This window comes from Sinocyclocheilus rhinocerous, unplaced genomic scaffold (genome assembly GCF_001515625.1).
Source record: "Sinocyclocheilus rhinocerous isolate Xijiao unplaced genomic scaffold, SAMN03320098_v1.1 scaffold6669, whole genome shotgun sequence".
NCBI lineage: Eukaryota > Metazoa > Chordata > Actinopteri > Cypriniformes > Cyprinidae > Sinocyclocheilus > Sinocyclocheilus rhinocerous.
Window position 1 is genome coordinate 3,045 of NW_015628372.1, and position 27,189 is coordinate 30,233.

The window sequence follows — 27,189 nt, forward strand, 5'->3', positions numbered from 1 at the left end:
GATAATAATGAACTCTCACCTTTCATCTCCAAGTGCGATGAACTGTCTGTCCAACACGGGTGCTTAATGCGGGGTATGAGAGTCGTTGTTCCTCACAAGCTGCGGAAAAGGGTGCTGGAGGAACTGCACACTGGCCACCCAGGAATTGTCCGAATGAAAGCCATTGCTCGCAGTTATGTGTGGTGGCCGGGTCTTGATGCTGACATTGAACTGCAAGTGAAAATGTGTCAGTCATGTCAACAAATACAGAAAATGCCATCCCAAGCACCCCTACACCCATGGGAGTGGCCAAGCAAACCATGGGAGCGCATACATGTAGATTTTGCTGGGCCGTGTGAGGGTCACATGTACCTGATCGTGGTTGACGCACATTCAAAGTGGCCTGATGTGCAGTTGATGACATCAATGACAGCAGAAAAAACAATTGGAGTTTTGAGGAACCTCTTCAGTCATTATGGTCTGCCTGAAGTCCTTGTGAGCGACAATGGACCACAATTTGTCTCTCAGGAGTTTGCAAATTTCCTGAAGGCCAACCATGTGAAACATATCCGTTCTGCCCCATATCATCCGGCAACTAACGGGCAGGCTGAGAGGTTTGTTCAGTCACTAAAACAAGCACTGAAGGCTTCTAAGGGCTCTTCTACTCTTCAGAAACGGCTGGAAACATTCTTGCTGACGTACCGCAACACACCACATCCGACGACAAAAGAGTCCCCTTCCCTGTTGTTTTTGGGACGCCAGTTGCGCACACGTCTTGATGCCTTAAAACCCAGTGTGACAGCTGCTGTGCGACTCTCACAGACCTCTCAGGTTCTCCGGCGAGCTGGTCGTTCAAAGCAGAGACAGTTTGGAGTAGGTGATGTTGTGCTGGCTTGTGATTACAGGGGGAGAGAGAGATGGACATCAGGAGTGGTGACGGCTCAAAGTGGTCCAGTATCTTATACTGTGGATGGAGGTGCTTCTGAGGAATGGAGGCATCATGCTGATCAACTTTTGTCCATTCCAAACCAAACAGCTGAATCTCAGTTGACAGAATTACCTGATAACAAGAATGTGTCTGTTCCGGTGCAGACCTCTGTAAATGCCACTTCATCTGCACCACCAACAAAGGAACAAGATGTTAACGGCGACACATTAGCAGAGTCTCAGACAAAGCACGGCAAACTCGACATTCCACCAGCGCAGGTCAGACATTATCCAGCCAGAGTGATTAAACCACCCAACCGTCTGACATTATAGGACTATGGAAACTGCTGGATTGAGCTGTAATTAGTTATGTTAGTGAGCCTGTTCTGACATGGGGCAGAATAATCCCCGAACTGGCTCGAGGCAAGAGGCAGTCTACCCTCTACCTCTAGAGTAGAATAAATAAATGCATAATGTTTGTGGTTTTGAAAATGCTTTGGAGTTTGTTTCTTGATTTAAGAGGGGAGGAGATGTTATGTATGGGATACTGTCATTCTCCATAGTGCCTGTAGGTGGCACCACCACTTTAGTAATTATTAGTAGTTGTGTTCCTTTAAATAAAGCAAGTGAAGAAGTTAAGTACCCCAGCGTGTGGCTGTGTTATTTATCGTAGTGCATTCAAGAGTGTATTCTACATGTTATGATAGTGAAAACATAACAATCTTTAAGGATTAAACTGTGGGTTATATTAGAAGAGTTAATAATATAAAAACTTAAATCAACCCAAAATGTATTGGTTATACTACAATCACAAGGGCAGCTTCTTCAACAAGACCAAAAATGAGCAAATGTCATCAGCATCAAAATGTTTACAGAGAGATAAATTAAATCTGTCGATCGTATCTTTTAAGTTGCTGCGCTTGTTATAACGTCATAGATCACATGATAATGTAAACATGGCGGATCGCATTCATACTCAACGAGATTTGGCTGTAGAGGACGTACTCTTTTAGCGCTCGTTAAGTAAGGGGGAGCGCGGGGGCATAAAGTAACGCGGGGTTAGTTGTAAGTAACACACGTGGTTTGCATATTTCCACACATGCTAGCATAACAAAATGTACAGTATTTATTAGTTACCATATCAACATTATATAGAAAAAAAGTGTGCCAAAATTCAAAAATCTTTTGAAGATATCGCTGAACATTTATTTTACCATAGTAAAATAAAAATTCTGGCTTAAGTAAATTTTTCATCTCAGTTTTTATTAATCATTTAAAATGAGATGAATCTGCTATTATTTTCATCTCCAATCTGTTATTTATCAGTTAGCTAGTTTTTTAATGCTTTGATAACTAACAGAAGATACTAACCAGTTTTAAATTCCAGTTGTGCAGATGGGGCACGTTGTAACACTACGTTACAATGTGCTATTCTATGACATTAGCGATGTAATTAACACTATTTACTTTAATGAATTTTAATGAGGAACAACGAAATGATTATTTCAAGACATGTAAAGCATTTTTGCTCGTTTATGTGGGGCGTCCAAAGCATGATTGCAACGTGTTCATTGTCAAAATCCAAAATCAGATTGTTTTTAATTCTTAAAAAACGCCATTATTTTATTTGAAAAAAATAATTATTTTATTTTATTAACAAAATATTTTAGATCGTCTTGTATATTTTTTTCATTCGATCAGATAACATTTTAAGCTGTCATATGGTCATGTTACAACGTGCCCCTCAGATGTTACAATGTACCCCACCTACAGGGCATGTTGTCACATTTCACTTCCATTTTTTGAGGGTAAATAAAGAAAAACGTATACACTGTAATCCTGAAACAAGGCAACATATTTGTACTAGACACGTGTAAAATTACTGTGGATAAAAAAATATATATTCTAAACCCCATGTGGATTAACACAAACTGAGAAAGTCAAAAAGTGTTACTTTGTGCCCCGCTCTCCCCTACTTATTGAAATGAAGTACCTACTCGTTGAGTATGCACGCAGCCATCGTGATTTTAGCGGGGAAAAAATACTTTTATTTTGGTCTGGCGATGTGACGTCATAAGGCTGCGCTCCCGCGTCTGTGATTCGGCTGAATGCACCTTTTAAGTTGGTTTGCCAACCGCCGTTAAATCCTAAAAGAAGAAGAAGGAGATTCGGCTGAAGAAAGGTGAGAGCTTTCAATAGTTTTAAGTGTTTCAATCAACTAAACTCGTTAAGAAAATTGTGTATAAAACTGTGAAATTAATTATTAACCAGTGAAACATTGTGATGCTTTATCTAGTGATATTAATGAGTATTTTGTGCGTGTAAAGCGCCCTCGCATACGAGTAAGAGAAACGGTGCGTCTCATTTTGCTCCACATGTTGTTGTATGTAAGATTGTGAATCAGTTTTATTTTAAACACGAGTTCGGTTACTGACAAGTAGTGCTGGAGAAACGGAGCTTTTAGAAACTCCGAGTCAACTGAATCAATCGCAAAGTGATTCGCTGTTTTGAATCGCCGCGTGCTGACGACATCTGCTGCTCAAAACAGTGTAAATGCAACAACTATTTACTAGTTTTTTTATTAACTATTGTGATTTTAATTGTTCTTTTGTTTTTCTGTTTTATTGTAGCACTTTGGGTTTAAGAAAAGCACATTACTAATCAAATTATTAAATTAAATTAACTAGAACAACAAACACAAATGTGTGTAATGAGAACATTTACAAACCCAACTGCAAGTGTTTTCATGAAAGGGTAATCTACAAAGTGTAATGTACAAACAATTGAATACCAGATAAATCATAAACAATACTGTGTAATTTGTAAATATATTTTAATCAGGAAATTTAAGTCCATTAACTCTCACTCTGGGCTGCATTCCCCAAAATTATTGTAAGCCTAAGTTGATCAAGTTGCCCGCCAAGCATGTTCTATAAATAGCCTGAATTAGCGCTGGGCCATAAATGATATCATGATAAAAATGTATGTTAATAATGATGATAAGCTCTGAACATTTTTACTCAATATGGATTAATCTAACATCCTATCACACAACAGAAATAAATGTTACAGCAGCCAGTCAGTGCATGTCGCTAATAAGTCTGCATGTTCTGTGTCTACAAGAAGAGTGAAGAAACATTCAGAGTCAAACATGAAGATACTGCGGAACAAACAGGTTGGTTTTCATTCTCAAAGCTGAACTCACTCATCTGATCCTTATTAAAATGCCCAGCTCTACAGAAATGAATTATATTTATGAAGAATGTCACACAAGTGTAGAAATGTTGAGATCACATGACGGATACTAGAAAACAAGATTATTTTGCTTGCCCCATTGGCAGATTATTTTGCTTGTTTCAAGCAAAAACTCACTTAATTTTGACTTGTTTTTTCTGAAAACAAGACAATAATTTGTACTTGTCTAGAAAATCCTTCTTGATTTAAGAATTTTTTTATATTTTGTCTGAAAACGACAAAAATTATAAACTAGAAAAGCATTTTTTGCAGTGTGGCAGCCTATAGAACTGCTTGTGGGAAAGTTGTGAAATTTGGCACACTGATAGAGGACAATCTCAACATTAACCATAGCAAATTTGGAGTCTCTATCTCAAACTCTCTAGCGCCACCACTTGTCCAAAGTTTCACTCATGTTTATGCTAATGTTGAACTTTTGAACCGTATAAAAAGAATTTTTTCTTCTTAATCCTTGGTCGAATGAAGTTCAAAAATTGTAAAATCGTAAGGTTTAGTTTTTTTGGTATTTTTGTATGAAAAACCTACTTTTTCAAACTTGTCCTAGACGGTTCGTCCGATTTTCACCAAAATTGGCTCAGATCATCTTTAGACCATGCTGGTAAAAAGTTATGGAATTAAAGTTGATTCGTCAAACCGTAATAACGTGGTTTGGCGTATTGAGACCAAACTTGGTGTGTGTTATAACAAGCATGACCTAAGACTACCTGCAGTGTTTCAGCGCTGTGCCACCTAGTGGTCAGGAGATATGAAAAATGCATATTTTTGCTTATAACTTCTGAATGGTTTGGCCAAAAATCACTTATTGATACCCAAGGTCGGCCATTTTGAATCTTGTACTAAAATGCTGTATTTTACGAACACATTATCGTATCGTTACAAAACTTGATATGGGTCATCAGCACGATGTCCTGAAGGAGCCTGAGAAGTTTCAAACCATGTGAATTATTTATTGTAATTAATAGACATCTTTGCCCTAGTACGAAATTAACCCTGGCTCCCTCGTTAACAACTTGCAATTTATTTGCAAAATTTTTCGTCGAAAAAATAAATGGGATGGGTCAGGGCTAGTATTCTTACCTCTGCCATTAATTTAGGTGAAACGGATGCAAAAGAACTTTGTTTTAATCAGTTTGTAACAGTGTCGCTTTCTGAAGTTTATGACATTATTTCTCATTTAAAGCTTTCATTTTGCCCCAGTGACACAATTTCATTGCGCATTTTGAAGGATGGCTTTGATATTGTTAGTCCGAGTATTTGATCGATTATTAATAGTAGTCTTTATAATGGGATTGTACCAGTTTGTCTTAAGCAAGCTATTATTGAGCCCATTTTAAAGAAAGGTAATCTGGACGGTTATGACCTGTCAAATTACCGTAAAATATCAAAAAAAGCAAGTGTTTTTTTAACTAAGAATAATATCTTAGATAAATTCCAGTCTGGCTTCAGGTGTAGACATAGTACTGAGTCAGCACTCTTACGGGTAGTGAATAATTCGATTCTCTTGAACCGGCTAAAGCACTTTGTCAGAATCCGAGGAACAGTTTATACATGGTTTGCATCCTATTTAAAGCAAAGATCTTTTACCGTAAAGGTTGGTAATTGTTTTTCATATTCTGCGCATCTTACCAGTGGGGTACCCCAAGGGTCCATATTGGGCCCTGTTTTGTTCTCATTATATATGCTCTCATTGGGAAGGATTTTTTTTAAATATGGTATTTATTATCACCTATATGCAGACGACACGCAGATCTATTTGCCTTTAAGACCTAATTGTAATGTTTCCTATGTAACACTTCGTAGGTGTCTGGATGGAATGAAAGATTGGTTGGCTGATAATCTTGTTCAGTTGAATGAACGCAAAACAGAAATTATGATTTGTGGTCGCACAGTTTTTAGCAAGGCTGAAAGTGACATACTAGGCCCTTGGGCTTGTTATCTACAGGACAGAGTAAATAATTTGGGAGTCATTTTTAATTCCTCGTTAAAATTTGATAATCAAATAAATACTGTAGTTCGGAATTGTTTTTTTATTTGAGGGCAATAGCGAAATTAAAATCATTCCTTTCAACTCGTGACTTAGAAAAAGTCGTCCATGCTTTCATCTTTTCCCATTTAGATTATTGTAATGCTATTTATTCTGGGACCTGTCAGACTCAGCCCATAGAACCCCTTGCGGGAAAGTTATGAAATTTGGCACACTGATAGAGGACAGTGAGAAAAGTCACCATAGCAAATTTGGAGTCTCTAACTGAAACTCTGTAGCGCCACCACTTGTCCAAAGTTTCACTCATGTTTATGCTAATGTTGAACTTTTGAACCGTATAAAAAGAATTTTTTCTTCTTAATCCTTGGTCGAATGAAGTTCAAAAATTGTAAAATCGTAAGGTTTAGTTTTTTTGGTATTTTTGTATGAAAAACCTACTTTTTCAAACTTGTCCTAGACGGTTCGTCCGATTTTCACCAAAATTGGCTCAGATCATCTTTAGACCATGCTGGTAAAAAGTTATGGAATTAAAGTTGATTCGTCAAACCGTAATAACGTGGTTTGGCGTATTGAGACCAAACTTGGTGTGTGTTATAACAAGCATGACCTAAGACTACCTGCAGTGTTTCAGCGCTGTGCCACCTAGTGGTCAGGAGATATGAAAAATGCATATTTTTGCTTATAACTTCTGAATGGTTTGGCCAAAAATCACTTATTGATACCCAAGGTCGGCCATTTTGAATCTTGTACTAAAATGCTGTATTTTACGAACACATTATCGTATCGTTACAAAACTTGATATGGGTCATCAGCACGATGTCCTGAAGGAGCCTGAGAAGTTTCAAACCATGTGAATTATTTATTGTAATTAATAGACATCTTTGCCCTAGTACGAAATTAACCCTGGCTCCCTCGTTAACAACTTGCAATTTATTTGCAAAATTTTTCGTCGAAAAAATAAATGGGATGGGTCAGATGGGGTCAGGGCTAGTATTCTTACCTCTGCCATTAATTTAGGTGAAACGGATGCAAAAGAACTTTGTTTTAATCAGTTTGTAACAGTGTCGCTTTCTGAAGTTTATGACATTATTTCTCATTTAAAGCTTTCATTTTGCCCCAGTGACACAATTTCATTGCGCATTTTGAAGGATGGCTTTGATATTGTTAGTCCGAGTATTTGATCGATTATTAATAGTAGTCTTTATAATGGGATTGTACCAGTTTGTCTTAAGCAAGCTATTATTGAGCCCATTTTAAAGAAAGGTAATCTGGACGGTTATGACCTGTCAAATTACCGTAAAATATCAAAAAAGCAAGTGTTTTTTTAACTAAGAATAATATCTTAGATAAATTCCAGTCTGGCTTCAGGTGTAGACATAGTACTGAGTCAGCACTCTTACGGGTAGTGAATAATTCGATTCTCTTGAACCGGCTAAAGCACTTTGTCAGAATCCGAGGAACAGTTTATACATGGTTTGCATCCTATTTAAAGCAAAGATCTTTTACCGTAAAGGTTGGTAATTGTTTTTCATATTCTGCGCATCTTACCAGTGGGGTACCCCAAGGGTCCATATTGGGCCCTGTTTTGTTCTCATTATATATGCTCTCATTGGGAAGGATTTTTTTTAAATATGGTATTTATTATCACCTATATGCAGACGACACGCAGATCTATTTGCCTTTAAGACCTAATTGTAACGATTCCCGTGTAACACTTCGTAAGTGTCTGGATGAAGTGAAAGTTTGGTTGGCTGATAATCTTGTTCAGTTGAATGAACGCAAAACAGAAATTATGATTTGTGGTCGCACAGTTTTTAGCAAGGCTGAAAGTGACATACTAGGCCCTTGGGCTTGTTATCTACAGGACCGAGTAAAGAATTTGGGAGTCATTTTTGCTTCCTCATTAAAATTTGATAATCAAATAAATACTGTAGTTCGGAATTGTTTTTTTATTTGAGGGCAATAGCGAAATTAAAATCATTCCTTTCAACTCCTGACTTAGAAAAAGTTGTCCATGCTTTCACCTTTTCCCGTTTAGATTATTGTAATGCTATTTATTCCGGGACACACTGCTAGCTGGTTGTCCTGCATCTTCAATAAACAAGCTACAGGTAGTCCAAAATGCAGCAGCTAGAGTCCTTACCAGGTCAAGAAAATATGATCATATTACCCCAATTTTACAGTCTCTGCACTGGCTACCTATTAATTTCCGTATCCGTTACAAAATATTATTACTTGCCTATAAGGCCCTTAATGGGCTAGCTCCTGCGTACCTAACTAGTCTTCTACCACGCTACAATCGATCACGCTGACCATTGCGACCAGTCGCAAAACTCTGGACTTTTGGTAGTACCCAGGATAGCAAAGTCCACTAAAGTAGGTAGAGCTTTTTCGCATTTGGCTCCCAAACTCTGGAAGAGCCTTCCTGATAATGTTCGGGGTTCAGACACACTCTCTCTGTTTAAATCTAGATTAAAGACACATCTCTTTGGCCAAGCATTCAAATAATGCATCTCATAATCTTGGACTGCAGTTATATCTGATCAAATCCTCATTATTATTCTTTAGCTTGGGTTAAACAAATTAATTTGACTTGGTTGGAACAGCAGCTACGCTAATTATATCTATATTTGTTTTTCTGTTTTTGCCACGGGATGTAACTAGGATTTACACAATAATTGCTGTTAATAGTGTTCTTCGTCTGTTTAATTGTCTTTGATTTTTCCGTACATTTCTGCCATATGTCCATAAACTGACAGTCACCACTGATAAGCTACTACTAAATATTGTAGAAACTTAATTTTCTGTAAAGTTGCTTTGCAACGATTTGTATCGTAAAAAGCACTATACAAATGAACTTGAATTAATTGAATATTTTTATCATAGCGGTAATTGTAAATCAAATGTAAGCTAGCTAATATAGTCCTAATTACTAGCTCAAATGAGTGAATGTCTGTTCCTTTTCCCAGTTAAAATGTAGGCCGTTTTCTATTATTTATTTCATTTTTAATATAGTGCTTTAAAGACTCATTTTAGATTGTAATGTTTTAATGTTAAACATAGAAGGTACAGCTGTCAGAAATACTTGGACAAAAAACATTTAAAATTTAGTGATATGAAAAATTTATTATTTATGATGATTTATTGTTTTCCACCCTGTTTCTCACCCTCGGACTCAAACAGTCAGTTTTGGGGTGTTTTCCATTTAAAAGGTCAGTGTAACAGCTGACTATTATGATTGTCTAACATCATTGCCCCCTTAATAAAACCTCACAAGGAATTATTGTGTGATGAATTTTTCATCTGACTGTTGAGTGGGGAGTTAGTCCACTTTTCTTTTTGTCCCCTCTCTCTAAATTTGTTGCATTTTATCCCCTAGGAGACATAAAAATGGCACATAATAGAGGTCAGTCTATATCTAGATTTCCTAAAATCTGCTATTAGATTTTTTTTAAATTAACTGAATAACGGTCAGCTTAAACTCTGTAGGACACCGGCCGACCAGGATCAGGTTTGGACACCCTGGTGTAGGATCTAGCATACATGCATTACACATCTACGTATTTTGATGTTAATTGCTTTATGCCATTAAACTGGGGTTAACTTGTATTTGTTTGTTTTTCCACTTAAGACTTAACGGTACTGAAAGAGGAGAGAGAAGGATTGAATGAAACGCTGAAAGAGGAGAGCGAAGGACTGAATGAAAATGAAGAGAAAGATCAGTATGAGAATCTTCATGATTTCATAACTGGAGAAAAATCTTTTTGTTCCTTACAATCTGAAAAGACTTCCACACGAAAAAAAGATCAAAAGACAGGAACTAAGAGTTATTTCACTTGCCTTCAGTGTGGAAAGAGTTTCAGTCAACAAGGAAAGCTTAAATTCCACATGAGAATTCACACTGGAGAGAAGCCTTTCATCTGCCAACAGTGTGGAAAGAGTTTCAAAGAGTTTCAGTCAACAAGGAAAGCTTAAATTCCACATGAGAATTCACACTGGAGAGAAGCCTTTCATCTGCCAACAGTGTGGAAAGAGTTTCACTCAAAAAAGACAACTTAAAAGCCACATGAGAACGCACACTGGAGAGAAGCCTTTCGTCTGCCAACAGTGTGGAAAGAGTTTCACTCAAAAAAGACACCTTAAAAGCCACATGAGAACGCACACTGGAGAGAAGCCTTTCGTCTGCCAACAGTGTGGAAAGATTTTCAGTCAAAATGTAAATCTTAAAAACCACATGAGAATCCACACTGGAGAGAAGCCTTTCACCTGCCAACAGTGTGGAAAGAGTTTCACTCAAAAAGGAAACCTTAACAAGCACATGAGTGTTCACACAGGAGAGAAGTCTTTCACATGCTGTCAGTGTGGAAAGATTTTCAGTCATCCTGGAAACCTTAAAAACCACATGAAAATTCACACTGGAGAGAAGCCTTTCATCTGCAAACCGTGTGGAAGAAGTTTCAGTAATCCTGGAAACCTTAGAGTCCACATGAGAGTTCACCCTGGAGAGAAACCTTTCATCTGCAAACAGTGTGGAAGAAGTTTCAGTGGAAAATTAAAACTTAAATACCACATGAAAGTTCACACTGGAAACAAACCCTTCACCTGCCATCTGTGTGGGAAAAGTTTCGAGCAAAAAAAAAACCTTTATGCCCACAAGCGAATTCACACTTTGAAGAGCCTTTTTACCTGTCAACAGTGTGGAAAGACTTTCACTCATAAAAAAAGCCTTGACATGCACATGAAAATTCACACTGGAGAGAAGCCTTACACATGCCCTCAATGTGGAAATAGTTTCACTAATAAAGGAAGTCTTGACATGCACATGAAAATTCACACTGGAGAGAAGCCTTTCACATGCTATTATTGTGTAAAGAGTTTCAGTCACTCTGGATCCCTTAAACGCCACATGAAAATTCACAATAGAAAGAAGCCTAACGGATCCCCTCAGTGTGGAAAGAGTTTCAATCAAAGTGGAAAAAACAGCAGAATTCATGCTACGGAGAGCCGTTTTACCTGCCAACCGTGTGGAATGAGTTTCACTAATAAAGGAAGCCTTAACAACCACATGAGAGTTCACACTGGAGAGAAGCCTTTCACATGCAAACAGTGTGGAAAGAGTTTCAGTCTAAAAGGAAACCTTAAAAGCCACATGATAACTCACACTGGAGAGAAACCTTTCACATGCAAACAGTGTGGAAAGAGTTTCAGTCAAAATAAAAACCTTAATAGCCACATGAAAGTTCACAATAACGAGAAGCCTAACAGATCCCCTCAGTGTGGAAAGAGTTTGAATCAAAGTGGAGAAAACACTACAGGGAGCCGTTTTTCCTGCCAACAGTGTGGAAAGGGTTTCACTCAAAAAGGAAGCCTTAATACGCACATACGAGTTCACACTGGAGAAAAGCCTTACACATGCAAACAGTGTGGAAAGAGTTTCAATCAACGAGGAAACCTTGACAGGCACATGAAAATTCACAATAGAGAGAAGCCTAACAGATCCCCTCAGTGAAATAAAGGATACCTAAACAGGCACATGAGAGTTAACACTGGAGAAAAGCCTTACACATGTCATCAGTGTGGAATGAGTTTTACAGACAAGATAAACCTAGGGATCATGCAGGGACATCGGAGAGAAGCCTGTCATGTGCCATCACTGTGGAAAGACATCCAGAAACAAAGCAAATCTTGAGTTTCACATAAGCTTGATGATGCATACCATCTTCCGTAGAGCTGCTTTACAGCTGAATCCCATCTTGAAACATTGACATGTTACCTAACTGAATTCAATCAACACTGAACTGATTCTAATTGAATAACTACATTGCTGTCTTTTGTAGAACTGTTTACAGCTGAATTGATGTCATTTCAAACTGATGAACTTCACAGTTATTGATCTGAACTGACTTGAGCACCAACTATTAGGGTCTATGGATCCTTCCCCCGAAACGCAACTAATGCCTCAAAAAGGCAGAACAGGCCCCTGGTTCCATGGCAACCAATGACAAATCATCCGATAACACTGGTTTTATTGCTCAAAGGAATGCGGGCAGAGCAACTCTCACTACATTTCCCCATAGAAAATGACTCTTCTCTAATTAATTCATAGACAAACCTTTCTGAGAATGAACACCCATATCCTCAGGTCGTTATGTGTATTATTACTGTTCTTGTATATTCTCTTTTGTATTGTATACCGTGTTATGCATGCGTTATTATAGAATCTGTAGTTAATGTAACTTCACCTATACCATGTTTGGGATCTATGAATTCATATGTTGATGATATAAATGAGAGTGTATATTATATGTTGTAATGGAGTTATTCAATACTGTTAATTCTTTAATACATTTTCAGTAAGCAAATTATGAGAATAAAAGGGTGTTGGTGTGTGACAGGAGGGCCTTCATCACCAATGCAACATATTGGTGTTATAAGAATCTTTCACTGATTCTTGAGACACGGGACACAATATGTCCAGCAGTTGTAACTGTTATTAGGTTTTAAAATGAAAATATTTTCAATTGTAAATGTTATGAGGGGTTAATAATAGAATGTATTTGGCGTATCCCCTTCAATTTAATTTTGTCATTATTATATGAAATCTGACACTTATTGACTTCTCACTAAATCTAAAACTGTGTCCACAGAGAAGTGTTCAATCATTTGTATGCTATAAAATGGATACAAATGGTTTTTAATGATGGAAAAGATTTGTTTTATCAAAAGCAACCCTTAATGATATCTCCTGTCAATGCAAGGTTGTTTTTCAGTGACACTGACACTTTCATAAGGTTTCAAAGTTGTGTCCCCACTTTTTGTCAACACCATCAGACATTCAGTAAAATGTAATAAAATCAGGGAATATCGGGGCAGCTGTTACTTTGAAGGACCCCTTTGCCACATTCCACCTCTACAGAGTACATCAATGTCAGACAGGTTCTGGTAAGTTTTATAGTTTTAGAATATTTTAAATCCTAATGTTAAGATTTCCTGTGTCACAACCATGGTATGTCAACACCCTCAAATTATTTGAAATGTTTAGATCATTTTATTCTCCTGAAGCAGGTTCTATTGGCATTAAGCATCAACAGAGAAAACAAAATGGCTACTACATGAACTCCATTTGTTTTGTGAAAGAAATGACAAATTTGTCAACACTGTCAGATGTCACCACCGTAAGATTTTCTGACTGACGGTGCCGACGGGCCAATGATGGAGTCGACATTCAACGTGAAGTCATCAAATTTTTGTGGTTTTCAAGTCATTTTTAATTATATTAAAAAAGTGTTTAATATTTCTAATAATGTATAAATACTGTACTTAATATGTAACCTGACAGCATATATTGCTTTTGTGGATTGATAGTCATCACTTCTAGTAAAGTTAGGGTTGAGGGAACATAAGGCTGAGGGAACACAACACTGGATAAAACGTATCTATACATAATACAGTTTGTATTTTGATCATGTGTGTTCTGATCATTTTTGGATAATTTAAGATGTTTAAATGTAAATATTAAGATCCCGGTGAATGTAAATGGATAGAGGTAACTACTAATTGTTTTATTTGTTCATATGACTGTTTTTAAAAGTTACCTTTGCAGATGCACAGCAGACAAATGATCTATTTTCTCTAATCTCAGAACACATGTGTTCCAATGATATATCAAAATACGTGAATGTAAGTCTTGAATATAAACTTCATAAACAATAACATACTGTTTGCAGGGGTGCAGATGGGATTTTTTATAACTGGGGTGGACCAAGCTGTCAGCAGTCCAATTTTTTCAGTCCAGAAAAATCACCAGCTCAGTCATAGACGATAGTATATAATCACTATGGTTACCAATACAGGCACAATGGAGGCAGCTACCAGCTCCTCATAGGACCCCGGGATCAGGAGTCATAGCACATACACAGACAGAGAACGTAAACATCGGTGGCAGCACCATCGTCATGTGTGTTTATTGACAACAGAACAGCGTGTAGTGAGAACGTGGGTCAAAGTAATGGTGACCGGTAGATTATTATTGTGCTTCAGCCTGCGTCTGCCCCGACCCGATTCTGAAGCAGTGGCGGCAATAATTAAAGGTGCACTAAGCGATTTTTGTCAAAAGATGTTGATATTTGAAAGCACCAAAACAAACACGCTCATACCCCAACAGGACCTGCTACGGTGGCCAAGAGAGCTCAACGCGCTGCAAATGAAAAAAAAACCCCCTGCAAATTAAGAAAACATCTTCATCATTTTGACAACACACGCTGCAAACGCTCACAACACAAGCAAATAAAGAAATGCGCTGCAAAAACAGAAACGCGCTGCAAATGCTCACAACACAAGCAAATAAAGAAATGCGCTGCAAAAACAGAAACGGGTTGCAAATAGAGGCACAGACTACATCGGAAATATTTAAGGGAACCGCAAAGTGACGAACTTGGCTGGGACATATTTATCAATGTTTGCTCTGAAAAGATTTTCGTTTATTTTAACATCCTGATCATACGATTCCTTAGCTTTTTTGCTTTTTTCGTGTGGATATTATTAGCCTAAATAAGCTGACAAAATACACAATTACTGTAACTGTGAAAGGTTATGTACGCTGGCAAACTTACTTTTACAACTTACCTTACAAAAACTAACCATAGCCTATGGTTTTACTATTGAAATTAATTAATTTTTAATATAAAAAAAGAAAACAAAAAATGGTTATGCACAAATTAACAATGGATTTACTACTCTAACCATAGTTTAACCATGGTATTTGTACAACTGGGGTTATACAAATGGTAATCAATACGCCAAAAAAAAAAAAGTTAATTTTCGTTTTGTTGGGGTAATTTTGTTTGTGTTGTGAGTATTTGCAGCGTGTTTCTGTATTTGTTTCTGTCGTGTGCTGTCAAAACTGATGAAGATGTTTTCTAAATTTGCTGGTGCTATTTCTATTCGCATGTGTTTTGTGAAGTTGCAGCGCGTTGAGCTCTCTCGGCTACCGTACCTCGCCCCTATTTTGAAACCTCTGTCCCACACATACGGACGCAAACATGTCAACGACGATCACGGAAACAAGTGAAGATGACACACAAGCATTTTCAAACAAAAGCCAACACAGATAAGCAAAATCAACGTTACTCACCTATCAAAAAGCAGCACAACCTCTGGAAAGCTGCTCCGATATTTACGCGGGTCCTACCTCTTGCCTGATTGTGACCTTTCTTTTTAATGTTTTGTTTCTCTGATATTTTCCTCTTTTTTTCTCTAACCATAGTTTAACCATGGTATTTGTACAACTGTGGTTATACAAATGGTAATCAATACGCCAAAAAAAAAAAAGTTAATTTTCGTTTTGTTGGGGTAATTTTGTTTGTGTTGTGAGTATTTGCAGCGTGTTTCTGTATTTGTTTCTGTCGTGTGCTGTCAAAACTGATGAAGATGTTTTCTAAATTTGCTGGTGCTATTTCTATTTGCATGTGTTTTGTGAAGTTGCAGCGCGTTGAGCTCTCTCGGCTACCATACCTCGCCCCTATTTTGAAACCTCTGTCCCACACATACGGACGCAAACATGTCAACGACGATCACGGAAACAAGTGAAGATGACACACAAGCATTTTCAAACAAAAGCCAACACAGATAAGCAAAATCAACGTTACTCACCTATCAAAAAGCAGCACAACCTCTGGAAAGCTGCTCCGATATTTACGCGGGTCCTACCTCTTGCCTGATTGTGACCTTTCTTTTTAATGTTTTGTTTCTCTGATATTTTCCTCTTTTTTTTTATTTGCCATCTCTCTATCTGTAGTAGATCTGCTAATATGCATCCTGTGCACTCAAACTGAGCACTCTCTTCTCTCTAGCAGGACAAGACATGCCCCTTACTGACGTGACATGTGGCCAAGTATGGTGACCCATACTCGGAATTAGTGCTCTGCATTTATCCCATCCAAAGTGAACACACACAGCAGTGAACACACACAGCAGTGGGTAGCCATTTTTTGCTGCGGCGCCCGGGGAGCAGTTGGGGGTTCGGTGCCTTGCTCATATGAGTCTGACTCTCTAACCAATAGGCCACGACTTCCCCCCCCTTTTTTTCTTCTTTTTTTTTTCAAAAGTGACACTTACTGCTGATTGGCTACAAGTGTGTCTTGGTCAGACACTGTGGTCAAAAGCGTTTTTCAAAAATCGCTTAGTGCACATTTAAGGAGCGGCGGGCTGGGTCGCCACTACTTTGGCTAATGTACATAGCGGAAACCCTGATTAATCCTCTGTTTACCGATGTCACCTTTCATAGAGACAGTGAGGGGGATGGATCGAGTCACTATGAAACTGGGGGGGTCATGTCCCCCCCGTCCCTAGTGCCATCTGCGCGCCTGACTGTTTGTTGTGTTTGTTTTAATACAGTAATTGATTTATTCAATGTATTTGATAGTTTAAATTATTACAAATTCAGGTTTTCGTCACCACTGTCAGATGCGTCAACTCTGTCGGATGAATATTTTGAATATATTTAATTATGACATTTTATATTTGTTGAGGAACTGTTGGTCACATGTACAAATGTAATCTGTCTGCTAACATGAGAATGTTTTTTTGAAATGTTAAAAACATCTTGATTGCCTGATTGCAAAATAAGTGATGGCAAGGTAAAAGCACATTTTGATAAAAAAAGAAAAGTTGGGAGGTTGAATCAAAGCATAGCTCAGTAGCTTAGACAAAAAAAAAAAAAAAATTTTGTGTCTTACATGTACTGAGTACAAGGTTTTATTTTTCTCAATATTGCACCCTGTTTTGTCCCACTTCTCAAGAATCAGTGAGGTGATTCAGGTATGATTCAAAATAGCGCCAACACCGGGCAAAGCCAATTTTGGGCAAACCCCTGTCAGTGTGTACTGTGTGTACAGGACTGCACACAAAGAAATCACGATGCAGTGTTCATTGTGCAATGGATAGTATCATCCCACCTGTGTAAACATACCTGCAAATGCCATTTTTGGTGAGGATGACTGGCACTGTCAAAACTGTAATGGAGCCTCAGTACTACACTAGGAATGATTATGTGCATAACTGAAACATAGGTAGCTAATGTACATTGACATGCAATGTTGTACTTGTTTTGTGTCTCTGTGCTTTTGTTATGTGACCTTTAGTTTGTAGTTCTAGCGTGTTCCTTTTTCCAGTATTCTTACTCGATTACCTCCATGTCTTTTGTTTTAACTTACTTGTGTTTCTTGTGGTCATTGTCAAGTTGTGTTCCTTGTGGCCTGTAAAGTTACTGTAATTTATGTCTGTGTCCTCTGTGCATATTTTGTCTTGTCTTTATTTTCATATTAAAAAGTGAACTTTAACAATATCACTGCACAGATTCATTTGTTAGGTGAACTGAGATCAAAAGTTCTTGTATTTATTCAATTGAGGACTGAATGTGATCATTCCTTTACTGGGGACAAAAAACTCTGCCAGTGTGGCTTGGTGGATCTTCACACAATGTAAAGGGACTCTCACTATTCCAAATTCAATCCCCTGAACCAATACATCAGAACAACAATATGAATCGTATGAAAAAGGCAACATATTGCTGCACACGAACGACTGGCTCGACCCAGTATCACAAAGAATACGAACAGGAACTTTGCTTTCCTCTTGACTGGTAAGTGAAATGATGCCCTTAGTAACAAACGGGTTATATCCTACATGAGTACACCCCCTCTAAAACTTAACAAATTCAGCAATTACTCTTTACTTAGAAGACATGTTAGGGTTCTTTGGAGACGTAATGCTCCAACAAGCCTGCTTGATCAATTACCAAAGAAGAATGCCAAAATTATTCAGCAAAATAAGCTTTTCTTATCAGTGATAAAATGTTGTGTTGCAAAAATGAGTACACCCTCCTGAAAGTTACTAAATAAAACTAAAAAAAGTGTATAGGTTTAAGGCTATTTTTTAACAACAAGTAAGTATACTGAACCAAAACTTTTAAAGACAAGTAATTTCCTGACAATTAAAAGCGTTATATAACCCACTGAATCATACTCAGACTTAATGCTGGCAGCAGTGGAACCACTTGAGAGAGAACTGCCAGGTGACTTATGTCTTAGCATAAAAGAGGACAGTGGTACAAGAGGAATACCAAATTATTATTTTAAGTGTTGAAATATAGCAGAAGTGGCACCAACATTCAAAAACAATGGACTTGTGATAAGGCTCCTGAAATAATCAGGTCTTCACTTTAAGTTTTCATTTAGTGATGAGTGAGTTTTTGCTAGAAAAAGAGCAGGAGAAATAACATGCAAGTGTCTCAGAGCCGGCAAAAGCTGTGAAAAGAGTGACACTTTATCTCACAGAGTATGACGCTTGACATAAAAGATGACATACTTTTAATAAAGTTAGAAAAATGCCACTACAAAGGTAAAAACAAATTTCCACTGTAAATCACTTTAAGCAGTCAAATATCACCTCGTAATAGGAAGGCTAATTTTTTATCAAATTTTATGTTTAATATGTTTCAATTTTGCCATCCTTCCATGAATTATATTAGTGATCATTAAGAAAATACATCTTTTATATTTATTCAGAGGGGGTGTACTCATTTATGCTGTGCACTGTACATCAACTCCGTCCAAACCAATTTGCGGACCTGTAATGCGAGCAAAACCAATGCTCTTTGGGCCCTGACGTTTAGGAGACTGGTTTTTCCTTCTCAGAACTGGGCAAACAGCAATGAGATGGCCAGTCTCATGACAATAGAAGCATTCACGTGCTTGACATAATCCCTATTCGGACGGGACTAGTTTTACAGGGGCTCGTTAGAGAAATTTGTGTTTCACAGATGTACTTGGTGATTTTAATCCCGTCCGAATCTGCCACGTCTGTGTTTTTTTCTCACACAACCGCTGTAATAATTCCAGAGCAAATTACCTACTGTTCTTCAGCAAACTCAGTGATCCTCTGAGAAAACTAATCCCATCCGAATGCGAATGTCTGTGATTGCCGGTGATATTTTTTTTCCTTGTGTGTTTTGGCCAACGTGAATTACCGTAGATGCTATTACCACACGCATGTTTGATATATTTGCCTCCCGGCGAAGAAAATTAAAAAAATAAAATAAAATAATAATAAAATCAAGAGCCAGTGTAACAGATCGGCCAGGCTCCACCACCACCCAATCACAACGATCTCTATCACCTGAGTACTGAGCACCTACACCTGTCACCAATCCGTGTGTGCTCTTCCGTGTGCATTCCAGCTCCGGTAAAGGAAAGGACTCTAATCATTCCACTCATCATATCCTTTAAACTGTTCTACGAACTATACACTCACCGTGTCATCACCAGGATCCTACACCCATACTCTCTGTGACCAAATAAACTTGATTGTTATACTAACCTGTTGCATCAGACCTCTTCCGTTACACATGAAGCAGAGATCATAATTGTGAGCTAATTCAATCATAAGCTTGTCAGCATCACTTCTTAATTATTAACCTTTTTAAGTGAATTTTCATTTTTATTATTATTCTATGTTTAAGTTTAAACATCCATCCTTGGGTAAGAGTAGCAGTCACAATTTTAAAATGTAGCCGACTTATTTGGGGACTAAATGGTAATCAATCCGAATGACTATACGCAATACACGCATACAGAGCGTGTGATCTCCGTGACGCCCAGATGTACAAAACAGACCGTCCCACCTCTGTAATAAACACGGAGATGTTAGTCCCATCCGAATTGGTACATGAAAATTGCAGACGTCAGGTGATAAGAATCGAAACTCAAACGTAGTTTAGAAAACTAGTCCCGTCCGAATAGGGCTATTGATAGCCTTTTCTTTAAAAATTTTAAAATAAACAATATACTAAAAAAAAGTTAAACTAAAGTCACCACACATTAGCATGGTTTTGCTACTAGCCATTTAGCTTCACCATGGTATTTGTAGTAAAACTGATTATACTAAATGGTAATCAATCCGAATGACTATACGCAATACACGCATACAGAGCGTGTGATCTCCGTGACGCCCAGATGTACAAAACAGACCGTCCCACCTCTGTAATAAACACGGAGATGTTAGTCCCATCCGAATTGGTACATGAAAATTGCAGACGTCAGGTGATAAGAATCGAAACTCAAACGTAGTTTAGAAAACTAGTCCCGTCCGAATAGGGCTTTAGACTCGACGGAGTCGTTTTAACATGTTTCGGGGTTCTTTTCTAATCCAGATTGGGAGGATTCACCGGGCACAGACAGAACGAAAACATTTTTATGAGTTAATACAAACTCGTCGGCAGAAACCACTGCGTGCGTTAGCATATTTACGTGATGTATGCGCTTAATGTTTCAGCGCACTAGGAGGCGCTCAAGATCACTCCCGTGTGTATGTTATCAATGAAGAAAAAGACTTCAGAGTTCTCAGTAAATTAGAAGAGAGTTGACACCGCACTCGTCTCAGCGTATTATTCATGTTATATAACAGATAAGATATAACATATTGGTAACGAGGATTGTTTTTTTTTGAACGCCTGATTTGTCTGGCTACTGCATTATTTGATTGGATGTATAGTGAACTCGTGGAACAACACCCGACGAAATGGCTGTGTTTATCGGTCATATGGATGCCTTTGATGAGTCCGCTGAACAGTGGGCTACCTACATAGAAAGGTTTGAACAATTTGTTTCTGCAAACGACATTGCAGATGAGAAACAAGTCGCGGTGTTGCTGAGTGTAATGGATTCATCTACATACGGCCTGCTGCGGAGCTTAATCGCCTCAGATAAGCCGAGTGCGAAGTCATATGATGACATTGTGACTGTTTTGAAATACCATTTCTCACCGAAACCGATCGTTATTGCTGAAAGATTTAGGTTTCATAACCGCAGTCAGCACAAAACAGAGACAGTAGCACAGTATGTCGCAGTTCTGAAAAAGCTGAGTGAACACTGCGAATTTGGGAAGATTGCAACGGCACCTGCAATTTTCCAAAGGGCAATGGATCAGATTTTACAAGGCCTCCCTATCGTGCACTGCTACCTAGACGATATATTAGTGACTGGGTCAGATGACGAGCAACATCTCAAAAATGTGGATGCAGTCCTCAGTCGTCTGGATGAATTTGGGCTATGTGTCCAGCGTGAGAAGTGTGAGTTCTTTAAAGACTCGCTGGAGTACTTGGGGCATATCATTGATGCTCAGGGTCTTCATAAGTCACCTGAAAAGGTCAGGGCAATCATGGATGCACCTGCACCAAAGAACGTCACACAACTTCGTTAATTTCTGGGACTTTAAAATTACTACAGTCGATTTATCCCTAATCTGGCATCAGTGTTAGCCCCTCTCAATGCTCTTCTGTGCAAAGGAAAACAGTGGCTGTGGTCTCAGGAGTGTGAAGATGCATTCGATAAGGCGAAAAACCTGTTACTGTCACAGAGTGTGTTGACACACTACAACCCACAGTTACCAATCAGACTGGCCTGTGATGCATCACCATACGGTGTTGGCGCTGTCATCTCGCACATCCTCCCGCACGGACATGAAAAACCAATTGCCTTTGCCTCAAGAACATTAAGTAAAGCAGAGCAAAATTATGCTCGAATTGAAAGAGAGGCACTTGGTATTATTTTTGGAGTACGGAAATTTTACCAATATCTGTACGGGCGGAAGTTTACTTTGTTTACAGATCACCGTCCGTTGACAACCATCTTCAGTCCAACAAAAGCCATTCCATCCATGGCTGCAGCTCGGTTGCAACACTGGGCTTTGTTGTTGGCAGCCTATGATTACGATATCCAGTACAGAGATGGTGCACACCACTGCAATGCGGATGGGTTATCACGATTACCGCTGCCAACCGCACCTCAAGTTAAGTTGGACACGGTGGAGTTACTTCAAGTAAAACAGCTGGATGCTCTACCAGTACTGTGTGCAGATGTCTGTAAAGAGACAAGGGCTGATCCCATTCTGTCACAAGTAATGGAGATGGTGGCAACTGGACGTTTTCCAAATGTCACGGATGCAAATAATGTGCTTGCCCCATATGTGTACAGGAAGGATGAACCGACTACGCAGCAAGGTTGCCTCATGTGGGGCTGGAGGGTGGTCATTCCTTCTAAGCTGAGATCCAGGGTCTTTTCACCCAGCTACGAATGGCTTGGCGGAACGCATGGTTCAGACAGTAAAGCGGGCGTCACACACACACACGTTCTGCACCTTTTCACCCAGCTACGAATGGCTTGGCGGAACGCATGGTTCAGACAGTAAAGCGGGCTTTACGTTGTTCAAAAGGGTCAACTTCCATTCAACAAAGGTTGGACACCTTTCTACTGGCATACCGAAACACCACGCACAACCTGTGGAAATGGCCAGAGTCAACGTGGCAACGCATACATGTGGACTTCGCAGGTCCATTTGAAGGACACATGTATCTGGTGGTAGTAGATGCTCACTCCAAGTGGCCCGAGGTGTGTGTGATGGATTCAACTACATCTACTAAGACCATTCAAGTGCTGAGGACACTGTTCAGTCGTTATGGACTCCCAGAAGTGCTGGTTAGTGATAACGGTCCTCAGTTCACCTCCAAGGAGTTCCAGACATTTCTCAAGACCAATGGAGTGACACACACACGTACTGCACCTTTTCACCCAGCTACTAATGGCTTGGCGGAATGCATGGTTCAGACAGTAAAGCGGGCTTTACGTTGTTCCAAAGGATCAACTTCCATTCAACAAAGGTTGGACACCTTTCTACTGGCATACCGTAACATCCCGCACGCCACCACAAAGGAGTCACCTGCTATGTTGTTTCTACATCGTAGACTGCGATCTCGCTTTGATCTGCTGAAGCCAAATGTTGCCTCTGTGGTCGAAAAAGCTCAAGGCAAACTGTGTGAGCGACGTCAAGTTCATGCGAAAGAAAGAACATTTGCAGTGGGTGACAAGGTATTAGTTCATGATTATCGGCGAGGAAAGAAGTGGATGCCTGGTGTGGTGTCAGCAAAGACAGGCCCAGTATCATACACTGTCGATGTAGGACTTTCAGTTCATTGGAGGCGTCATGTTGATCAAATTTTGGCACATCAGGATGATTGCGACAATGGAGATGAGATTGGTCCAGAGACCATTGAAGTTCCTGAGGGGAATCTGACAGATTTGTGTGAACATCCGATCTCAGGAGAGACATCACGTCCTAGTCTTGATCAAATTCCAACAGGATTAGCACAATCAGAAGATTCAGCCACTAGGGACAATGAGGTGGTGTTACACACTCCACACAAAGAGGCTAAGCGCTATCCTGAACGCACCATCAAGCCTCCAGTACGGTTTAGCCCATAAGGCTTACCTTGATGGTATAAACCAATTCCACTGGTTGCATGTTAACAGTCATGGTGCTGAGTTTAATTTAAAGAATAAGCACAACACAGTTCATTGAATGATTCTACTGTTTAAGATTCTAGTGTTTTATCATAGTTGTTCTATATTTTGGTATTACTATAAGTGTTACATTATATAGGTGAATCTATGTGCACCTATATCTATGTATATGTAAACATGTAAAAGGAAAAGAAAAAGATCCATCTTTGTCTATGTTAAGTGTATGTAACATTGTTACTGAAATGGTTACAACAACACTAAGTGGGGAGGGAAATGTGATGTATGCGCTTAATGTTTCAGTGCACTAGGAGGTGCTCAAGATCACTCCCGTGTGTATGTTACGTTATCAATGAAGAAAAAGACTTCAGAGTTCTCGGTAAATTAGAAGAGAGTTGACACAGCACTCATCTCAGCGTATTCTTCATGTTATATAACAGATAAGATATAACATATTGGCGACGAGGATGGGATTGGTCCAGAGACCATTGAAGTTCCTGAGGGGAATCTGACAGATTTGTGTGAACATCCGATCTCAGGAGAGACATCACGTCCTAGTCTTGATCAAATTCCAACAGGAGGCTAAGCGCTATCCTGAACGTACAATCAAGCCTCCAGTACGGTTTAGCCCATAAGGCTTACCTTGATGGTATAAACCAATTCCATTGGTTGTATGTTAACAGTCATGGTGCTGAGTTTAATTTAAAGAATAAGCACAACACAGTTCATTGAATGATTCTACCATTCTATCATAGTTGTTCTATATTTGGGGTATTACTATAAGCGTTACATTATACAGGCGAATCTACGTGTACCTATATCTATGTATATGTGGACATGTAAAAGGAAAAGAAAGAGATCCATCTTTGTCTATGTTAAGTGTATGTAACATTGTTACTGAAATGATTACAACAACACTAAGTGGGGAGGGAAATGTGATGTATGCGCTTAATGTTTCAGTGCACTAGGAGGTGCTCAAGATCACTCCCGTGTGTATGTTACGTTATCAATGAAGAAAAAGACTTCAGAGTTCTCGGTAAATTAGAAGAGAGTTGACACAGCACTCATCTCAGCGTATTATTCGTGTTATATAACAGATAAGATATAACAATTTACCTTTTGCTCATTCTGATGTACAACAATCTTATCCGGCAACATGTTCTTAAAATCTTCCAACAACACAAGCTCACGAAGTTGTTCGAAATTAGTTATTTTGCTGGACTGACACCGCTTATCAAACAAAGTTCCCTTTTCACAGGCAAACTCAAATGTTTGATTGGCAGCTCTGACATGATTACGGAATTTTTGACGGTAAACCTCAGGGACTAACTCATAGGCTTTCAGAACGTGGCCTTCAAGACATCATAATCTAGACGCTCCTCGATAGACAAAGACTCACAGACCTCCTGCGCTTTACCAGTCAATTTGCATTGGAGCAAGAGACCAGATCTCCCTTGGCCACTAAAAAGCAACAGCTATACGCTCAAATGCATTCAAATAAGAATTGATCTCAGTTTCTCTAAATGCGGGGACTAAACGAACCTGCCTACTAATATCAAAATCACCAGGACTTAAAGAATGTGGAGCAGGAGAGACAATGGTAGGTGCGCTAGGCACAGATACTGGGGTTTGTGACACACTTACCGGCGTGGCCGGCAAACAGTGTACATCCTAAGCCTCTAGTTCACTCCGCTTCACGCGCAAAAGCTGCATGTCCTGTTCTTGCCGCTTGACTTGTAAATCGAGCTCTTTGAGTTGTATAGCCAATTTGAGGTCTTATGTATTAAGACCTACGAGCGGATGTGGAGTAAAGCCTCCATCTGCAGCCGACACCTTAGCAGAAGCCCCAGCTCCCAACTCGTCTTCAGTGGACACAGCAACATCCACATCCTGTAACTCCGATTCTATTTTCAAAACCCCAATTGACACCAAATTCTCCTGCACCGCATCACGAATTGCTTGCTTAGTGGCCACTTTAGATATAATAGGTATACTGTAGTAATCTGCAACAAGAATGAGATCAGATTTACGTAAAGCCTCTATCGTAGGAGATTGCTTAAAAGCCTCAACACTAAACTCCGTAATTACTATCCCCCTGACACAAGAACCGCAAATCAGAGAAGAAAGAAGTAAAGAATGCTTATCAGCAAAGTAGACTAATTATAAGGATATGACCTAATAGGAAAAGTAGAAAAGGGACGAGCCCCAAATTTATTACATTCGCTAGGGGTAAGACGCAATGAAGAATAACAAAGACTCTCATCAAGCTGTCAAACCAATTCTGAATTTATTTAAGAGATGAGGAAGAACAGTCATTGGGCCTCATTTACAAAACGAACGTACGACAGAAAATTGGGCATACGGTCGTTTCAAAGCAAAATTCGGAATTTATCAATATGGACGTGAGCGGTGGCTACGATCAAATCTCACGTCTGGTCTCAGCTCGTGTACGTGTAAGTTTTTGAGTTACCTGAACTTGCGTGCAGCATAGTAAAAATGGTGGAGAATTGTAGAATGACAGCGTTTTGTTCATTTTTATTTTCCTGACCGTCAAACGAAGCTCATTAGTCGATCGTTAAAGATTAGAATGTCTTTTTTTTGGGTTTTATACAGGGCTTTAGCTTTATATGCGCAAATAGCAGCGTAAACAAGACCATGAGGATTCAATCGTCGCATCATGCAGCGCTTCTGTGAAAGGATAAAAACAGAAATTAAGTCTATAAAAGGCATAAAATAAATAGGATCACACAAAATATATGATAGGCTATAATATAATTAACAGATAAACATAAGGGAAAAAAACTGTGCAACAAGTATAGGCTATACACTCATTTTTGTAACACTCTTAATGCATTTTATTTATTTTCTTTGTATCTTTATTTGATTTAATCCATCCGATCACAAAGGCGCCTAACATAAGGGAAAAAAACTGTGCAACAAGTATAGGCTATACACTCGTTTTTGTAACACTCAATGCATTTTATTTATTTTCTTTGTATCTTTATTTGATTTAATCCATCCGATCGCACAGGCGCCTCACGCACACTCTTTTTCAATGAGTGTTATATGCCTGTGTTTTTCTTTGCATCATTTTAAGTCATTTAAAACACTGCCACCACAATAAAGTAATGACACTAAAATAGAGAACCTGGCTTGATAAAAATGAGTTCTGATAAGATTTACAGTGTTTATGTTTGCAAGACATTAACAGCCTTTATTAGGGCTGGCCTATATGTTGAGGCAACATGAAGTGTCAAATGCAGACTTTGTTACGTATTTATGTCGATGTCTTTAAAAAATACCCGAACAGACAGATTTTTTTACAGTGTGGGATTTTTGTAGTGGGCTCTGTGGTTTCAGGCATTCGAGGGGTGTATACAAAGCCTGCAAACTCGATAACAACTGAAAAACTGTAAAATATAACAAGTTGAGAGAGACCTCTGAATTTGTCTTGTATCACAAAATGTAATCTAGGTTTTGAAAGATCAAATTGTCAACTAAAAATTTACTAAGATTGGAATACGCTACTGCTGTCTTTCATGAGTCAAGTCACGGCTGATCTTCATGAGTCTCGTCACGTCACAGCTGATTAGTCAACAGAAGAGGTTATAGATCTGTTGTTTAAATTATTACTTGCTGCTAGGAAGGAATATTTAGTTTTCTACCTATTTCTACTTTGTATTTTTGATTGCA

At 38.8% G+C, this 27,189-nt stretch overlaps 1 protein-coding gene and 1 pseudogene across 1 annotated transcript; both read left to right on the forward strand.

Annotated features, from left to right (window-relative positions):
- The first annotated feature begins 4,053 nt into the window (after positions 1–4,053).
- LOC107737787 (gastrula zinc finger protein XlCGF57.1-like) lies at positions 4,054–12,265 on the forward strand (annotated as a pseudogene).
- Positions 12,266–20,722: 8,457 nt separating this feature from the next.
- On the forward strand, positions 20,723–23,481 carry LOC107737788 (uncharacterized protein K02A2.6-like). Its single transcript, XM_016549406.1, is given in 2 exon segments — positions 20,723–22,295; positions 22,415–23,481. Coding segments are annotated over 2 exon segments (2,619 nt in total). The 3' UTR covers positions 23,461–23,481.
- The last annotated feature ends 3,708 nt before the right edge of the window (positions 23,482–27,189 follow it).